This window comes from Anomaloglossus baeobatrachus, chromosome 2, assembly GCF_048569485.1.
Source record: "Anomaloglossus baeobatrachus isolate aAnoBae1 chromosome 2, aAnoBae1.hap1, whole genome shotgun sequence".
NCBI classification, from domain to species: Eukaryota; Metazoa; Chordata; class Amphibia; order Anura; family Aromobatidae; genus Anomaloglossus; species Anomaloglossus baeobatrachus.
The window spans coordinates 60,466,601-60,487,569 of record NC_134354.1 but is presented as its reverse complement, the minus strand read 5'-3'; the positions used below and the strand labels follow the sequence as shown (position 1 = coordinate 60,487,569).

At 41.6% G+C, this 20,969-nt stretch overlaps 1 protein-coding gene across 1 annotated transcript in view; it reads right to left on the bottom strand.

Moving 5' to 3' along the window:
- TMPRSS15 (transmembrane serine protease 15) overlaps positions 1 to 20,969 on the bottom strand; it is a 447,907-nt gene that overhangs the window by 405,675 nt on the left and 21,263 nt on the right. The window contains exons 4-5 of the mRNA XM_075333062.1: positions 7,441 to 7,592; positions 1,478 to 1,537 (exon numbers count right to left, since the gene is read on the bottom strand). Coding sequence (XP_075189177.1) covers positions 1,478 to 1,537; positions 7,441 to 7,592 — 212 coding nt within the window. The remainder of the gene's footprint in view (positions 1 to 1,477; positions 1,538 to 7,440; positions 7,593 to 20,969) is intronic.

Sequence of the window (20,969 nt, the reverse complement as noted above, 5' to 3'; positions counted from 1 at the left end):
ATTTCAGATATTTGGTTTCTGGGAAACTATTGTGCTGCCTTACTGCTGCTTTCCAGTGTAGTATATTTGAACAAAAAAAGTAGAATTGCAATTCAAATGAAGCAGGACAGATGCCAACGACACTAATACTGATAAATCACAGAGTCTGGTGCTGCTCCTTGGACCTTCTATCTCTCTCTCCATGTTAATACAATGTCTGTATTATTTAGAGATGACTACAATGAAAGAATGTAGACTTATCATGTGAGGTGAAGGGAGTTATGAAAACTGTAAAAGTGCTATGCTGGGATCTGATCCGCAGTCAAGAGCAGAGCACTAACTTCAATGGAGAGGCAAGAAAGACCTAAGTCTATGGTTAGGATGGTGTTGAACTAGATTTCAGAAGTCATTATGAGGGTCTTGAGTAAAGGGGGCTTTACACGCAACGATATCGTTAATGTTTTATTGTCGAGGTCACGTCGTTAGTGACGCACATCTGGCGTCATTAACGGTATCGCTGCGTGTAACACTTACCAGCATCCAACTTAAACGTCCTCCAAAGTGGTGAAAATCGTTCACCATGGAGAGGTCGTCCTAAAACCAAAAATTGTTAATGGTTGTTTATAGATGTTGTTCCTCGTTCCTGCGGCAGCACACATTGCTGTGTGTGACACTACAGGAGCGAGGAACTTCACTTTACCTGCGTCCCGCCCGCAATGAGGAAGGAAAGAGGTGGGCGGGATGTTCATCCCGCTCATCTCCGCCCCTCCGCTTTGACTGTCTGGCCGCTTAGTGACGTCGCGGTGACACTGAACGCACCTCCCCTTTGAGGGAGGGATTGTTCGGCAGTCACAGTGACGCCGCCGACCAGGTAAGTGCGTGTGACGCTGCTGTAGTGATAATGTTTGCTGCGGCAGTGATCACATGATATTGCATGCATGACGGGGGCGGGTGCTTTTGCGTACGATATTGCTAGCAATTGCTAGAAATATCATAGCATGTAAAGCCCGCTTAAGGCTTGCAGAAAGTGAGTGATCCTTGATGAAGGAAGAAGTATGACTGCTACTTCTAACAAAATCTAGAGTGTGTTAGGCCCCATTCAAAGGTCCGTAAAAAACACATACGTGAAAAAACAGTACCGGTGTCATCAGTGTTTTGGATCAGTGTGTCATTAGCGTGTCTATTTGACCATCAGTGTGCCAACAGTATTTTTCCGGTATGGATAAAGAATTAAATAAGTTACCAAGCTTCTCTTATACTTTAAAACTTTCACAATTTTTAATGTTGAAGGTAGACTTAAGTCCATTGAGTTCACCTAGTCAGACTAGTTCCCTGGATCAATGCCCCATCACAGAATCTAGTGCACATAACCAGTCATATGATATTTTTCAAGAAAGGCATCCAGGCCTCTCTTAAATGGAAGCTTTTAACTTCAAATTAAATAGGCAGGAACTTGACAATTTAGGCTAAATCATCAGAGAAAACTGTTACTACTCACCAGCAGTGGTTCGCTTAACATTCACCGTAGTGGGACTTGCTGTAGGGAATGGGTGTGAATCTGCAAAATTAACAGATTTTATTTGGCTTCAATAAAGGAATACATTTCTATATTATTTATGAATCTCCCCTTAAATAATACTAGTCAATCTGTTCTAACTAGTGATGAGCGAGCACTACCATGTTGTCATGGGGGAGTATGGATGGAATAGGGGCTGACCCTAAGACTGGGGCCCCTGTGCTGTCCCTTATCTCGGCAGAAGACTTGTTGGTGGCCAAGGTCTAGCCTCTAATTTAGCCCTATCTCCTGCCCAAGCCCTGATACTACTTCTCCCCACCCAGGGAGCGAGACGGACACCCAGTCACCAAAAACCCACAAGGAATCACAGACAAGGGTAAACGAAAATTCATGCACACTGCACTCAAACACAAAGGAAGGACAGTATATGAACTGGGAAGTAACGCAAAAGGGTTAGGAAATAATAACATGGCTGGAGAACTCACACACCATGCTGAACTTGAAGATCACCATACACAGGATAACTCTAGAAACCAGGAAGCAAAGCTATATCCGGCAAACAGCCCCAGAATACAGAATCTTATCAAAGCCCAAAGCCGGAGATGGTGATCAGCAGCCTGAGCTCCCAGCAGCTGATCACAGTCCAGCAGAAATTAACTTCTGCTGTGCTGGGAGGTAGTGAAGCCGGAATCAGCTTACGCTCATGGCAGGCTGTGCGACTAATGAATCCCAGGCAGCTTGTTGGACTCTGCAGTGTGAACAAAGTCCAACGTCACCATGATACCAAGTGAGTGGAACGCAGAAAACTGCATGACACTGGTACTCGTATTGAACAGTTGGACGCTTGGAAGGGCTCAACTTGTTCACTGAGTATAATGGAAGTAAATGGGAACATGCTCTCACTCCCCCTTGACTTTCATTATACTTGGTGAACGAGTCGAGCTCATCCAAGCATCAAACTGCTCTTTACGAGTACTGAGAACCTGAATGAGGAAGTGCTTGCTTGTCACTAGTTATAATTTAATGAGTAACTCCACTTTGAACCTGTTTTTTTAAATTTTGCAGCCACTGCTAATTGGTGGCAGATCAGTGAGGGTCTGGTTGATGATATCCCTACCGATTAATTAATAGCCCCTCCAAACAGACTGCAGCACCATAGACAGGAACACAGTTTCTGCCTGAGCATGTACACAGAGGTGAAGTACAGATTCAATAGAAAACATAAATTACAAAGTCTATATAATCTAGTGAACCCATATTCCACTCTGTGTGCACTCAATCTATTAAATAAGAGATAGGAGTTGTAAGGACCCAGAACCCACCAATCTACAAGCAACTAAATTGCCTGCCAAAATGAAAAAAAAAAACAGATTCAAAGTTCAGTTACTCTTTAAAGTCATAACTCCATCCATTATTTGTTTTGTTTTTTAACATAAAACCTTTTTAATCTAAAACTTAAGGCCGCTTTACATGCTGCGATCTCGCTAGTGAGATCGCTAGCATGCGTGCCCACCCCCATTGGTTGTGCGGCATGGGCAAATCGCTGCCCGTGGTGCACAACATTGCTTACACCTGTCACACTACTTACCTGCCTAGCGACGTCGCTGTGACCGGCGAACTGCCTCCTTTCTAAGGGGGCGGTTCGTTTGGCGTCATAGCGACGTCACTTAGGATGGCTTTACACGCTGCGACATCTGGCGATGTTGAGCGCGATAGCACCTGCCCCCGTCGTACGGCTGATATGTGGTGATCGCTGCAGTAGCGAACATTATCGCTACGGCAGCGTCACACGCACATACCTGTTCAGCGATGTCGCTGTGACTGCTGAACAATCCCTCCTTCAAGAGGGAGGGGTATTCGGCGTCATAGTAACGTCTCTGCTGCATTATTAAGCGGCCGATCAATAGAAGCAGAGGGACGGAGATGAGCGGGATGTAACATCCCGCCCACCTCTTTCCTTCCGCATTGTCGGTGGACGCAGGTAAGGAGATGTTCGTCTTTCCCTCGGTGTCACACGTAGCGATGTGTGATGCCGCAGGAACGACGAACAACATCGTACCTTTGGCAGCAGTGATATTAAGGAAAGGAGCGACGTGTCAACGATCACCGTTTTTGAATGATTTTACAATCGTTGATCTTCGCTCCTTGGTGTCACACGCTGCGATGTTGCTACCGGCGCCAGATGTGCGTCACTAACGACGTGACCCCGACGATATATTGGTAGCGATGTCGCAGCGTGTAAAGCACCCTTTAGCATCAGAGTGCAGATTTCTACCATTATAAAGAAGCTGCACAAATTATGGTTATAAGGATGTGGTGTCAGAATGAAAACTAGTCCTAAAAAAATACTACATGCAGATGTTTTCTGGTAAACATAATTTGTCTGTATTCCTTACAATTATTTAGAAGCTCATTTAGATTTGTCCTGCTTTGAGCAGCCTACATGCGCTTCACTTTTGAGGCTATGAGGATGCCTTTACCTTTTTTGAGATCCAGATTTCATACCCCTTTTTCCTTGCTGAATGACTACACTCAATTGCTACAGAAAACTTCTCTACAGTTCTGATTTGGTCATTAAGGCCTTCTACTAAAATGGATTTTTTGGGAACATCTAAATTAAGCATCATGACCGTAGTGTCTTTTATTCGAGAGAATTGGGTTGATTATGCTAATGATACGCTAATGAAACTTTAATTAGAATTTGATCTGAGATTCAGCATAGTGGGATCTGAATCCCTCGGATGAAAAAACTTAACCCACTGCAGGAGAAGATGGAGAACAACATTTCTCTGTCTTCCCCATTGGATCAGTGAGCGGAAATCGGAGTTGGTTCACATGTCATCCTAGTGCTGTCTGATGATTTCCTTGCACTCATTGACTTGCAAAGCCAAGTGTGATTAAAATATTGGATCAAACTTAGGCATACTGTGATTTTTTCAGACATTTGAGTGACCCATAGGCTAACATTGATCTGAGTGCAATCCGATGTTTTGTTGGATTGTACTCGGACATAAAATGTAGCAGAGTGAGCGAGCCCTTAGGCTCCCAACTACTCAATCAACTAAATGACTGAGAGGTGCATGGTAGAGAAAGGCTGAGGCTAAATTAAAACTTTCCTTTTTGCCCAGATGTTCGATTCACACAAAATCTATTCTCCATGAATTGAACATCACTTATTATGCTCTGGAATCTGAAGAATAACGTGAAGAGGCCTGGAAATTCAATGCTCGGTGGCATTTATAAGATGTGCAGAGGCCCAGACGGGTGACAGTAGGGAGTGGATGGCTTGGATAGGTGAGTAATAAGGTGCGTAAAAGTTTTCCGTTTTTAATCTTTTGAAGTCCCTTTCTGGCTCAGCAAAATAATGGCAACCAGCCGCCATTTATTCAATTTTCAAGTAGAATTCAACTCCGCTCAAATATATTCTTTCATTTCTAGTTCCAGCTATGGCTGGTATTTAATCAGTTGATCAGTGGGCTGCTGAAAGTTCATCCTCCACTTACAGTGCCTTGCAAAAGTAATTGACACCCTTGAATTTTTCAACATTTTCCCACATTTCAGGCTTCAAACATAAGGATAAAAATTTTAAATTTTATGGTGAAGAATCAACAACAAGTGTGACACAATTGTGAAGGTGAACGATATTTATTGCTTATTTTAAATTTTTGTAAAAAAAATAAAAACTGAAAATTGGGGAGTGCAATATTTTTCAGCCTCTTTAAGTTAATACTTTATAGCGCCACCTTTGCTGTGGTTACGGCTGCAAGTCGCTTGGGGTATGTGTCAATGAGTTTTGCACATTGAGAGACTGAAATTATTGCCTTTTCTTCCTTTGCAATCAGCTGGAGCTGAGTGAGGTTGGATGGAGAGCGTTTGTGAACAGAAGTTTTCAGCTCTTTCCACAGATTCTCGATTGGGTTCAGGTCTGGACTTTGACTTGGCCATTCTAACACCTGAATACTTTTATTTGTGAACCATTCCATTGTAGATTTTGTTTTATATTTTGGATCATTGTCTTGTTGAAAGACAAATCTCCGTCACAAGTCTCAGGTATTTTGCAAACTCCAACAGATTTTCTTCAAGAATGGTCCTGTATTTGGCTCCATCCATCTTCCCATCAATTTTAACCATCTTCCCTGTCCCTGCTTAAGAAAAGCAGACCCAAACTATGATGCTGCCACCACATTATTTGACAGTGGGGATGATGTGTTCAGGGTGATTAGCTGTGTTGCTTTTACGCCAAATACAGTACAGACCAAAAGTTTAGACACACTTCTCATTCAAATAGTTTTCTTTATTTTCATGACTCTGAAAATTGTAGATTCACATTGAAGGCATCAAAACTATGAATTTACACATGTGGAATGAAATACTTAACAAAAAACTGTGAAACAACTGAAAGTATGTTTTGTATTCCAAGTTGAATACCTCTTGAAGCTCATCAAGAGAATGCCAAGAGTGTCCAAAACAGTAATCAAAGCAAAAGGTGGCTACTTTGAAGAACTTAGAATATAAGACATATTTTCAGTTGTTTCCCACTTTTTTGTTAAGTATTTCATTCCACATGTATTAATTCATAGTTTTGATTCCTTAAGTTTGAATCTAAAATTTTCAGAGTCATGAAAATAAAGAAAACTCTTTGAATGTGAAGCTGTATCCAAACTTTTGGTCTGTACTGTATATCGTTTGGCATTGTGCCCAAAAAGTTCAATTTTGGTTTGATCTGACCAGAGCACCTTCTTCCACATGTTTGCTGTGTCTCCCAGGTGGCTTGTGGAAAACTTTAAACAACACTTTTTATGGATATCTTTGAGAAATGGCTTTCTTCTTGCCACTCTTCCATAAAGGCCAGATTTGTGCAGTGTACGACTGATTGTTGTCCTATGGACAGACTCTTCCACTTCAGCTGTAGATCTCTGCAGTTCATAAAGAGTGATAATGGGCCTCTTAGCTGCATCTCCGATAAGTGTTTTCCTTGTTTGAGATGAAAGTTTGGATGGACGGCCGGGTCTTGGTAGATTTGCAGTGGTATGATACTCTTTCCATTTCAATTTGATCGCTTGCACAGTGCTTCTTGGGATGTTTAAAGTTTTGGATAGCTTTTTGTAACAAAATTCGGCTTTTACCTTCTCTACAACAGTATCTTGGACCTGCCTGTTGTGTTCCTTGGTCTTCATGATGCTCTGTGGGCTTTAAACAGAACACTGAGAGTATCACAGAGCAGGTGCATTTATACGGAGACTTGATTACACACAGGTGGATTATATTTATCATCATCAGTCATTTAGGACAACATTGGATCATTCAGAGATCCTCAATGAACTTCTGGAGTGAGTTTACTGCACTGAAAGTAAAGGGGCCGAATAATATTGCACGCCCCAATTTTCAGTTTTTTATTTTGTACAAAAATTTAAAACAAGCAATAAATATCATTCACCTTCACAATTGTATCCCACTTGTTGATTCTTCACCATAAAATTTAAATTTTTATCTTTATGTTTGAAGCCTGAAATGTGGGAAAAGGTTGAAAAATTCAAGTGGGCCGAAAACTTTTGCAAGGCACTGTATCTAATAAAAATTCACTCTATACAAAAGTCCAGGGAAACTGCATTAACCCTGGAAGGTTTCTCACTGTTCCTGTCTTTTAATGATTTTGGTAAAATAAATTAATAAATAGAAGAGAAGAAAAAGCAGTCGGCAAATAAAATATATGTGATCTCAGGATTTAGCATGTTACAGTCCTTTGCTAATTGTATCTATGTCGTAGACAACTCCTGTAAAGTGATGACTGGTAAAGTCATTATCGCTTTGGTCACGTAACTTTTTTCTTTAAATCTGGGCTACTTTTGTAACAAATATCTGAACTGATGAGTGGCTTAGTTTTAAAATAGATGGAAAAATAGACCGATGAATGTTTTCATTCCAAGATATTTACTTTAATTTACCTGTGATCAGTAAAGTTGAGATGTCTATTTTGTACTTTGCTGTAAGCTGTGAATGATTTTCCTCGATGCCGATGATTAGAGCCTTCTGAATAGTTTCAGTCAATAGAACTTTTGTAAATTCTAATGTGAAAATCGCAATGATGCTGCCATTTCTAAAGATAGAGAAGTAGTACAAAAATTAAATTAGTACATCAAATTATTAAAGTGGATGTCCACTTAAAAATTCTAGAATTTTTAGTTATGTAATAGAGCTAAAATGAAAAAAAAAAAGCATTCTTGTAAAGTCTTGGTTAAACATAACGTGCCATTAAGTAGAAAGTAGATCTAAAGGGTGCTTTACACGCTGCGACATCGCTAACAATATATCGTCGTGGTCACGTCATTAGTGACGCACATCTGCCACCATTAGCGACATCGCAGCGTGTGACACCAAGGAGCGACGATCAACGATCGCAAAAGTGTCAAAAATCGTTGATCGTTGACATGTCGATCCTTTTCATAATATCATTGGTGGTGCATGCCGCTGGTTGTTCGTCGTCCCTGCGGCATCACACATCGCTATGTGTGATACCGCAGGAACGACGAACATATCCTTACCTGCGTCCACCAGCAATGCAGAAGGAAGGAGGTGGGCGGCATGTTCCGGCTGCTCATCTCCGCCCCTCCTCTGTTATTGGGCGGCCGCTTAGTGACGCCGCAGTGACGTCGCTATGACGCTGAACGCACCTCCCCCTTGAAGGAGGGATTGTTTGGCGGTCTCAGCAACGACGCTGAAAAGGTATGTGCGTGTGAAGCTCCCGTCCCTCTCTTGGGTCTGTAAATACACTCTGCTGAATCTATATATGCCTGAATCTATATAAACCTGGTTTCATGGGCGTGAAATTTGTGAGAAAAATGTGTGTGTTTTTTGGGGGGGCCCCTCCATTTTGGAAGTTGTGCGTTTGTTGTGACTCTGAATGGGATCATTGATATATGACAATTTCTGGTGCATCCACTTACCAACACAGTGTTTACTATTTGTGAACATTCAAATAAGGTTATGTGAAACATGATATGCTGCCTGCATGGCATTACCTATTTCTGACACATGTGCAGACTATATTTTGTTGTAGTCAATATTATTCGGCATTTCTCTTTAGTCTGCTCATGAGTCCTAACATTAGCGTATCCCTTTATACAAGCCGGCCCTCTGTTCCAACAGACACCGCTCTTTATTGAGAACCTTCATCCCTTCCCCCCCTCCCCCCCTTTTTCGGCCGGCCATGATGAGCGCTCCCCATACTTTCCACGCATGCGTTTGACCGTAGGCCTAAACGCATGTGTGGTTTGTTTCAGCGTTGTTGGTATTTGTTAGCAACGCCTTTTCACTTCTTGCTGTTTCTAGACTGCATGCTGGGTCCTACCTCCTTGCTGCTCACACATGTGATTCATATTGTCTATTTAGTATTTTACCCTTTAAATAGTACACACATATGTCTTAGTGGTGTTAATGTCTGCCCTTGAGAAAGCTACCAAGAGGTAGCGATACGCGTGGGGCCACCCATATCTGGTCCACCACCCTTCCTTGCCCTGCCCCGGACGGTTTTTTAGCATTTTTTGCTGCACCCTCCTTGAGGTTTTGGTTTGTCATCCTGAGGGTTTTTCCTTAGTTGCTCTCTGGGCTTTTCTTTATTACTTAAGCCCGCTTGCTTAATTATCTAAAACCTGTTTGAAATGCCTTCTGGGTGTCCTGCTCAGGTCTTTGTGAGTTTGTGAACTGTACAATTTTTGATCTTGTTTATTTATTTTCTGCTGCTCACTTTGCCATGGGCCAGCCAGTTAATTTCATTTGAGTACCTGTGGGATCCTCGGCATAAGCTGCTATTCTATTTTGTGGAAAGTCCTCTCCTTGTGGCACAAATATAGGGGTATTTCAAGGTTTGTTCAATATTGACTACAGCCTATTGGCATTGGACCAAGAATATACATTTTTCAATGTGGGTATCTCTCAAGTGCATTAGTGCTTTTAATTGATTTTAGATGTCCGTATTTGTCTGTGTGTATTCGTTTATCGGTAGTTTTTCACTTTCACTATGTGTTTTATGTGTGTTCTATTGACAATAAAACATTGATGATTTTTAATAATACTTCATAAGTGGTGATCCCATTTTTTAGGTACGTCTTTTTCTTGTTCTTGCCATGTAATGCAGTGTACCTAGGAGATCCCCGTGGGTGGTGCCATCCCACTGTCTGTCTTTCCCCTTGACGCTTCTGTAGCAATAATGTTCGCTACGGCAGCAATCACCAAATGTCGCACGAACGATGGGGGCGGGTGCTATCGCACTCGACATCGCTAGCAATGTCGCAGCGTGTAAGGCACCCTTAAGTGTCTCCATGGTTACAGACTACAAACAATTTCCTGTAGTCTGATGCTGCTTTGATTGTGTATTCACATTGCTGACTTTTGGAATATCACTCAACTGTCAACGTATCCTCAATATAGTAATTTAAACAAGATTCTTATACATATTACTTTTTTCTTTATCTGTTTTTAAGTACTATTGTTAGATGTTTTTATTCAATTTTCTCCATATGATTTTGTGAATTTAGATCTATCTTTACATTGTGGCCTTCAGGCTATGTGCGCACTAGAAATGTGAAGTTTCTCAAGAAAATTTCTTGAGAAACTTCTGCCAGTGAAAGATTTCCGGACCTGCGGAAAAAATCCGCACCAAATCCGCATGCGATTTTGCCGCGGATTTGCCACGGATTTGCCGCGGTTTACCGCGGATTTACTGCAGGTTTGTCCCTGCAATAAATAATAAAGATAATCGATAGACAGATAATGGATAGAGGGAAAGATGGATAGATGAATAGATAGATAGATAGAGGGATAGATAGATAGATAGATGAATAGATGAATAGATAGATAGATAGAGGGATAGATAGATGAATAGATGAATAGATAGATAGAGGGATAGATGGATAGATAGATAGAGGGATAGATGGATAGATAGATAGATAGAGGGATAGATAGATAGAGGGATAGATAGATAGATAGATAGATAGATAGATAGATAGATAGATGAGAAAAACCTATATAATGTTCCACCTCCCTGCATTTTCTAAGCTGGCACCCTTTAGTGACTTTCATGTGGCACTAAAGGGTGCTTAGCCTTGTATTTAGCCATAAAATAAATAAATAATTAAAAAAAAACGACGTGAGGTCCCCCCATATTTTGTAGCCAGCTTGGGTAAAGCAGACGGCTGCAGCCTGCAGACCACCGCTGGCAGCTTCACCTTGGCTGATAATCCAAAACAGTGGGCACCCCACGCTGTTATTTTAAATTATATAAATAATTTAAAACAAAAAACGTGCGGTCCCCCCCATATTGGATCACCAGCCAAGGTAAAGCGGACAGCTGGGGTCTGATATTCTCAGACTAGGGAGGTCCACTGTTATTGGACACTCCCCAGCCTAAAAATAGCAGGCCGCAGCCGCCCCAGAAGTGGCGCATCCATTAGACGTGCCAATCCTGGCGCTTTGCCCCAGCTCATCCCGCGCCCTGGTGCGTTGGCAAACGGGATAATATATGGGGTTGATGCCAGATGTGTAATGTCACCTGGCATCAAGCCCTGGGGGTGGTGAGGTCAGGCGTCTATCAGATACCCGACATCACCAACCCAGTCAGTAATAATTAAAAAATAGACAACAAAAAAAGTTTTATTTGAAAAAACACTCCCCACATAGCCTCTTTAACCAATTTATTGAAAAGAACAATCAATCCACGTCCGGCGTAATCCAATAAGGGGGGGGTCCCATGGCGATCCATACCATAGTCACTGTCCCAGTCAATGAAGAACAGAATGTTCCCCATTGGCTGGGAGAGCAATGCAGTGACCTAAGCTAACATCAATAGGTCAGCTCAGGTCACTGCAGGGGATGACGAGTGCTGCCATCAGGAGCATAGATGAGATCATTACCTTCTGTGATCATCTCCTGTACTGCTGATGTCAGCGCTGTCACTGACTTCTATGCCCGCCGCGTTGTCAGAAGTATCGCGAGAGCCCGTGACGTCACCGCTAGTGACAGTCTCGGGCCGCTCGCGAGACGGGCATAGACAGCAGTGACCGCGGTGACGTCAGGAGGCAGGAGATCGTCACAGCAGGTAATGATCTCACCTCCTGACAGCAGCGATCGTCATCCCCGCGGCTCCCAGCACTGCAGGATGTCAGTGTCTGCCTGCGCTGCCGCGTGACAGGCTGCTGACACTGCGGGCAGACACTGACACCCTGCAGTGCAGGCAGCCGCGAGGCTGGAGCGGGACACAGACTGCACGGGCACCTGGAGGTCGCACGGAAGTGCTTCTGTGCGGCGTCCAGGGAGTGTGACGTCTGTGTTTACTCTGCTCCGCTTCCTCTTCCTGGCATAATGACATCGCTTCCTGCAAAACCGCAGGCAGCGATGAGCATTCCCGCAGGTAATTCGCGGCTATTCCGGTGGTATACCGCACATCATTGCTACCTGCGGAATACCCCCGGAATACCGCAGGTACCTGCGGAAATTAATGGACATGCACATTTTTTCAAGAAAGTTTCTCGAGAAAATTTTCTCAAGAAATTTTCTTGAGAAAAATCCGCACAGTGCGCACAGCTATTTTTTTTTCTCATTGAATTTCATGGGAAATGTCTGCACAAAGATTGCAGACATTTCTCAAGAAATTTCCGCGGCAAATCCGCGGGTAAATCCGCAGGTAAAAAGCTCTAGTGCGCACATAGCCTAAGACTCCAATGGAATGGTGTTTTCAGTGACTGCTTAATCTGTAGGGGCAATCATTATTGAGGTTGGCCACTACTTTTACATTGATGGCCTATCCTTAGTATAGGTCATTAATGTCTGATTGGCTGGGGTCCTATACCCCGCACCCAGCACCCCCTGCGGTTCAGCTGGTCTCGGACCCGACAACAGCAGTAGGCAGCTGGAATTGCTCAGTTCTAGAGCTGTTCATCTTCTAATAGCAGCCGAGGATGGGTAATGCACATCCACCTCTTATTGATTTGAATGGAAGGCAGAATTACAGTGCTCAACTGTGGTCAGTTGACGGAGCAGCTCCAAAACTGAGCATTTCTGATCTCCTGCTGCAGAACAGCTGATTGTTGGTGGTGCCGGGTGTCGTATCCTATGTAGGCCATCAATGTAAAAGTAGTGGTCAATCTCTTTTTTAGATGGCCGTCCATAACTGAAAGACTACCCACTGAACTACTAACCCCAGAATGGGTTCCCTTTAAATAGTATAAATGTGTTTGGGTTTTTTTACAAGATGGTAGTAATTACGTTACAATTTGCACCCATTAGTTTAGATACATGGATAGATAAAGATAGATAGATATATGGACAGATAGAAGATAGATAGCTAGATAGCTAGATAGACAGATAAATAGATAGATAGATAAGGAAATAAAGTGGGGAGCACTTTACAAAGGCTTAGGGTGGTTTCACATCAGCGGTATTCTGCTGCACTCCCGGATCCGGCACAAATGTGGTACAGTTCAATACAGTTCACGAGTGTCGCGGCAAGCTCCGGTCACAAGCTGTCACATGCTCCAGTAACATGACCGCATGTGACCGGAGCTTGCCGCGATGCAGAATACCGCTGATGTGAGAGCAGCCTTATATGGTCATGAGACTCATATGTTGCCACCTGTTCACATGGGTCAATAAACGTTTTTTTTTTTCCATGGAATTTGCATTTAAGTGCTTTGCACTTTCTATGCTTTTTATGTATCATAGGCTGGTGGGTTACAACTTGCTATATAGATAAATTGATATCACAAGAAAGTGGGTGTATAAATTCCACCTTTTCCACTCATGTCCATTGATATGCTGCATCCATATCTTTTTTTATATATATATTTGGAGGTTTTTGGCTTTGTTACTTGTCAAATTATGCCACCCACAACAATAGAACTGCGCAGCTATTTTCTTTTTAAATAGAAATAGATCATTTTGAATAATGGAACCTGTTTTTCTTTGAGTAAACCTCTTTATCTGCACAGTTTGTAATCCTGTCTCTAGGTAATGTATGAGCTTATTCAATACATGTTTGATACTCTTTCTAAGTTTTAATACTTATGACTACTATGCCTATTATGTGTAATCCCTGTTTTTTCCATTCAAGAAAGGTACGCCTTGTCATGGCTGGTGGGCTGTCATGAATAGGCCAACTGAGAATAGGCCAACTAAGTATGTTCATATTATTATAGTTTTAATGTAGTACAAATTTCATATGTTCAATTTTTGTAAACATCTTGGCACTTGCAGTGATGTCTGTATTCTTTTGTGGGTTTCCTCCGGGTACTCCAGTTTCCTCTCACACTCCAAAGACATACAGATAGAGACTCTAGATTGTGAGCCCCAATGGGGACAGTGTTGCCAATGTATGTAAAGCGCTGTGGAATTAATAGCGCTATATAAATGAATAAAATTATTATTATTATTATTATTATTATTATTTATATATTATGCAGTCATAACAGCTTGCACCTGTTCACACTTTCTGTATTTTGTTAGGCAGTGCTGGTCATGTTTTTTCTGTAGTGTACTATTAAAAGTGGTGATTGCCTCCATAATTGTCTGATCTCCTTACATCAGCCTCGGACTGATTATGATGAGTGCAGGATCCCAACTGCTCTTTAACACTAGAACTACTGGACTCGTGACACCTATATAGAAATACATGGTGCAAAGTAGTCAAAATGACTACCTCAGTAGTTCTAGTGTTAAATTTGTATGCTTTTGATCTGGGAGAGGCATGTTTGATAAATATTAGGTACAGGGTGCTAAGAAAGAAAGTTTCACCTTGTCGTGACTAGTGGGGTCGCATGAATGGGCCAATTTAGAAACTAAGTACCTTTATTTTGCAAGTGAATTCTATATAGAAGGAATGAGGACCAAATGTCATTGAGCATTTTCTTTCCCAGTCAGCTCAATATAATTCAGCATTTCTATAATTTACCCAATTCTATTAGTAGATGCTAGAATTTGAATATAATGATTTCCAATTGTTGGAAATATAAATGCAATTAAGTCTGGCCTGGATTAATTCCATTGTAATGAGGAACTAGAAAGAACATTGCATTTACAAATATAAGCAGCTTTTAATTTAGAGAAGTGAAACGAAATTACAAATGTTTGCTAAATCCTACAGTGTCATTGCCTTTTGAATAAATAGTTTTCTGCTATTCTGCAATTTCTGACTTTTCTTAGCCCATTATCTCCGCACAGGGAGGATTATTATGCTGACATTTTTTACTCAAATTGGATTCTAGGCATGTAATGCTCAAACAAAGCATACAGTACTGCACAATTCCCAAGATTAATAGTGTAAAATTGATAGAGGTCAATGTAAATTTCAGCTATTCAGAAAGTTATTTTTTTGGGGAAAATACATTTTATGAACTGAAACAACTTTCTTCACAGTCAAATTTCAGCTAGAAAACAATTACAATTGAGAATTGTGTATGAATATTCCCATAGACTGAGATAAATGTAATATAATCTCAGGACTGGTATGTGAGCTAAATGCAAAGTCTGTTCTGAAACCATATATATAATTGAGACAAAGTTGATAACTACTATGGATGAGGAGCCCGGACTTATTTGATCCATTGCTTCGCTACAGATTGGAGAGAGCCATATAAAACTCCCTTCTTGAGAATACCTAAATTCTTACAAAGCCTAGGAATTAAAAATTACTCAAGATTCATGGAAATAGTGTAAAAAAAAAAGGACATACCTAAAGAAGCGAACATCACTCATTGTACTGAAAAAGACCCCCAATCTACTGTAGGACTATAATAGGTTATAGAAATATTCCATTTTGAACTTTCCCTTTTATTATCAAACTGGAAACTTATACATTACATTACATAAATACATTCTTACACATTGCATTACATTGTATACATTACAACATACAGGAAAGATGTGATGTTAGACACTATGAGCAGTATGAATTGAAGGGTAGTCATACAAGCCGAGATCATAAGCCAGGAGGTAACATGTAAGGTTCAGGGAGCAGACAGGGACGTGGTCAGGAAGAGGTCTGAGGTCAGAAGCCGGGAGGTAACGTATATGGTTCTGGGAGCAGACGGAGACGTGGCCAGGAATAGGTCTGAGGTCAGACGCCAAGATCAGAACACTTACACCAGACAGAAGCCAAGAGCACAGTAAGCAAACAGGAAGTATGACTGGCAAAGTTCAGACAGAGCAAGCCAAATAAAGAAAAAGAGTAATCACCAGGAACGAGGTGCATCTGTGAAGGCACTTCCCTAAACCAGCGTGGACCCTAGTGCTGAAAGATAACCTGTCAGCAAGTGCACAAGACACATAGCAGAGCATTTTCAAATGAAAAATGCTCTGCACAGTGGAGCAGTGACAAAAGCATTCCAAATGCAAAATGCTCCGCATAGTGGAACCTTGACACAAGGCAGTCTAAGTTGTTGCACACTAGACGAGCGAATCTCCTTAAACTCTATTTGGTCTGATTTGCTCAAGTCAGGGTGAAAATTTGAATTACATTGAATAAATTTGTTACAAATTGAATTGGCAGGAAGGGGTTAATAAATCAATCTGATGTTCACCAATCCTTGACCATTCCAAGTATATGTCCTGCTAAAAGTCCTCCAATTAGGTCTTCTGTTTTTAAGCCTCTATGTTCTTTCCTCTACCTATATCTTCCCTGCAGCTGTTCACTATTCACTATTTTTATAATTTATGAATTTTTATAATTCCCTATTCACCACATCATCACAAAAGGGGTGGTGAAAGTCATTGGCATGGTTCGTGCCGCATGCGCCCATGCAGGGCATGACACAAGTCATTGATGTATGTTGCACCTCATCTAATGACTTGGAGCCTACTGAAAGGAAGACCAATACAGAAGGAAGATAGAAAATAGAATATAGAAAAGACATTTGGAGGACCTGTATCTGAAGGAAAAGTATAAGATGGGCCAAGAAAAAATGATTTTAGTTGACTTTTTTAACCCCTTCCCAACCTTCAATCATTTAGTAAATTATGACTGGCCAACCATCATTTTGCTTGATATGCCTGAATATAATAATAAGATCAAGGAGTTTTCGACTCCTCTCTATTGCAGATTTGGGACAAGAAGCTCCTCGTGTTTCATCACTAGGTCTCCCTTTAAAAAACAATTAATGTAACAAATGTACAGCGAAAATGCTATTATTTACCAGAAGAGTCGCTATAACAAAATATTTAGATTTGTGGTTCAACATTTCACCACCATAGCAGTCATACAGCCTGTGCGCCAGATTTATCAAATGTTTTGTAGAATTTTGTGCTTCACTAGATTCTGTTCAGAAGTAAAGGGTAATAATTTCATCTAAACTTCTAAACTGCTTACATTTTATTGATGATATTCAACACAATTGTGGAGCAAAAAATGAGTCCAAAATTATCCAACATTTTTAATGCTCACCAAATCTGTAGTAAAACATGTGCCTGTTTTAAATTTGCCTAATCCCATGCTTAGCTTCTCTAAGTTTACTCCAATCCTATTGTTTTACATATTGCTTCTTATATTTAACTAGTATAAAGTCACCTAAAAATATTGCATTAATTTATTTTTATATATCTATACATACTTACAGGGTTATTCCCATCTTCAACATCCCATCCCAATAACTAATAGGTGTAATAATAATAATAATAATAATGTTAGAAAATATCTCCAATTAGAAATGTAGTATAGTTCTCCTGATTAACTACGTTGCTTAGCTCATGTGCAGGGCATTGCAGTAGCTTGGATATTCATGGTTTTGACCACTAGCAACTAACTGTGTGTATTCATAACCATGAATACCTTATCTGCAATGCTTTGCTCATGAGTTAAGCAATGTAGTTAATCAGGAGAACTATGCTACATTTCAAATTGAAGGTATTTGCTAGAATTGTGACTGGTGCTCCTGGCTATTTTTTACGAGCAATATGCTGCATATACACTGACAACCAAAATGGTGACAATGTTTTGAACTTTTGACTTTCAAGCTCCATAACCTTCCAATACAGCTTCCAATGTGAAACCACCTTCCTTTTATAGACAATCATCTTGGCTATCTCATACATAAATTTGACTTGCAACTACACAGCATATGATTAGTTATACAAATTCTTGTCATGTCACTGCATTGTTACTGTTTTGCTCCTGGTAATGGAAAAATCTTTTTTTTCTTGTATAATACAAATTGCAACCTGTTCTCATATTCCCTAAATTGTGTTTTACTTGGTTAATTCCCAAGGAAAAGGTCACTGGTTTGAATTGAGGAGCAGCCAATAAGAAGATTTCCCAAGAAAAGAGAAACAGCATCATCAAGATCATCTATAGCGGTATCTCAGCCAAGAAAATTGCTAAATTGCATCATGTGAGTGCCATGACAGTTGAAAGAATAAAAAATGAAGTTGATTTATCTATTCAAAAGCCAAGAAGCGGACGTTCAGGCAGAATATTGGAGTCAACATGTCGACTCTTCACAATGTCTAACAGTTCTGGCTTGACAAACACAGAAGTGGAGGTGACTCGTATTCTTCGTAATAGTGAGATCAGAGACATCAAGGCAAGCATCAGGGATGCACGTTACACAAGTCTGAAATGGTGGCGCGAAGAAAGAAGAAGAAGTCATGACTTTAATATCATCAAAAGAAGCTTTGGCTCGAGTTTGCAAAAAAGTAAAGTAAGTGGACAGGAGAATATTTGAATTGGGTGATTTGCTGCGATAAGTCTAAAGTCAATAGACTAGGCTCTGATGGGTGCATATTGGTATGGAAGAAACAAGAGAAAAGGGCTAACAAATCAAGAAATTGAAAGGATTGTTAAGATCAGTGGAGGAAGCCTGATGATATGTGATTGTTTCACATCCAAAGGAGTTAAATTCTTCACCAGGATTAATGGTGGTCCCAATGTTGAGCTATATGAGAGTATTCTTCAAAAAGAGAGAATTCCTATACTCGAGTACTATAGCTATGAAAAGAAAGATAGTTTTTCAATAGGATAATGACCAAAAGTGTACGTCGAGTTTGGCAAATAAATGATTCAACGACTAGAGATGAGCGAACTGGCCGTGGTTCGGCTCAAGTTCGGTTCACCGAACGGAGGTCTCGTTCGAGTTCGGTTCGGCGAACGTTCAACGAACTGAACTCGAACCGCATAGGGAACAATAGGAGGCAATCACAAACACATAAAAACACATTATAAATGTACACATACAGTTAATAAACATTGCCATAACACTTACCGGTTCCCGCGATCCCTCCTACACTCTGTCTCCTGCCGCTATTCCATCCGATGATCGCTGAATCCTCCCGGTAACCAGCACTGCCAGCAGTGATGCAGGACCTATCGTGACGTGAAAAATAGCCATGTGACCAGTCACGTGCTTGTTATCTCATTGGCTACAGACTGGTCACATGACTATGACGCGTCATGTAGGACCTGTCATTGCATCTCTGTTACACGGTGCTCTAGCTCGACTCCCCGCTCTGCTTCCCCGTTCCCTTAAGGTACCGTCACACTAAGCGACACTCCAGCGATCCCACCAGCAACCTGACCTGGCAGGGATCGCTGGAGCGTCGCTACACGGGTTGCTGGTGAGCTGTCACACAGGCAAATCTCACCAGCAACCAGTGACCACAGCCCCCAGCCAGCAGCACGCGTGGAAGCGATGCTGCGCTTGGTAACTAAGGTAAATATCGGGTAACTAACCCGATATTTACCTTGGTTTCCAGCGCACACCGCTTAGCGCTGGCTCCCTCCACTCCTAGCCAGAATACACATCGGGTTAATTTAACCCGATGTGTAGTCTGGCTATGTGTGCAGGGGGCTGGCACTGGCAGCGAGAGAGCGGCGGATGCTGGTAACTACGGTAAACATCGGGTAACCAAGGAAAGGGCTTCTTGGTTACCCGATGTTTATCGTAGTTACCAGTGTCCGCAGAAGCCGGCTCCTGACCGGCTGACACAGCCGGTCAATCACGGAGATCACCATTGCCATAGCAACGCGCTTGGTAGCGGTGACGGGGACGTCCCGCTACCAGCACGCAGCGGCACCGGAATCACGTGATCGGAGCAGCGTTGCTATGGCAACCCGTGCCACCGCTTACAGCCGGGAGCCTGTGGTCACTCTCACAGAGTGATTTCTGCACGGAGCACAGTGTCCTTTCTCCCATGCAGCTGTGCTGTCTGATGGAGCAGACAGAGCTGCATGTGTTGAAGGGGAAAGAAGACAGAAGACCATGGATCGTTGAGGGCTGACAGGGGGTAATAAAGATGGAGTCTCTAATGTGTCTGTGTATTTATTTCTATTAAAGTATTTTTTCTCTGTGTGGTGTTTTTTTTTAACCCTTTATTGGAGATTCTTAATGGCCGGGTCAAACGTGCCTGACATTAAGAATCTCTGGCTTAATACTGGCTAGTAAAACAAAGCCAGTATTAACTCATGATTACCCAACAAGCCACCAGGGCTGTTGGAAGAGTTGGATACAGCGCCAGATGATGGCGCTTCTATGAGAGCGCCATTTTCTGGGGCGGCTGCGGACTGCAATTCGCAGCAGAGGGGCCCAGAAACCTCGGGCTAACCTGTGCTGTGGATTGCAATCCCCAGCTGCCTAGTTGTACCCGGCTGGACACAAAAATGGGGCGAAGCCCACGTCGTTTTTTTTTTTTTTTAATTATTTCATAAAATTCATGAATTAATTAAAAAAAGGGCTTCCCTATATTTTTAGTTCCCAGCCGGGTACACATAGGCAGCTGGGAGTTACAGGCAGCCCGTACCTACCTGCTGTACCTGGCTAGCATACAAAAATATGGCGAAGCCCACATCATTTTTTTTGTAGTTTTTTGGCAAAAAAAATAAAAAAATGCTTCCCTCGATTTTCCATTGCCAGTGAAGGTAACAACAAGCAGTGGGGGTTAGCAGCCAGTAGCTGCTTGGATTACCCTTAGCTAGCAATACAAAAAATGCAGCGGGAGCCCATATATATTTTTTTTTAATTATTTATTTAAATAACTAAAAACAAAAAGGGCTTCCTTGTATTTTGATTGCCTGACATGACAGTGCTGTAAAAATAAATCTTTAAAAAAAATGACGTAGCGCTCCGCGGTATTTTTGATTCTCAGTGCAGATAAAGCAGAAGGCTATGGGTTGCCACCCCCGTCTGCCTGGCGTTACCTTGGCTGGCAATCAAAATACAGGGAAGCCCATTAATTTTTTTTATTTAAAAAATAGTTAAAAAAAAATGATGTTGGGTCCCCCCATTTTTGATAGCCAGCTAGGGTAAAGCAGACGGCTGTAGCCTGAAAACCACAGCTGGCAGCTTTACCGTGGTTGGGGATCCAATGTGGAGGTCACCCCAGGCTCTTTTTTTATAATTATTTTATAAATAATAATAATTACAAAAAAAAAGTAGGGTCCCCCCCAAATTGGATCACCAGCCAAGGTAAAGCGGACAGCTGTGGTCTGGTATTCTCAGCG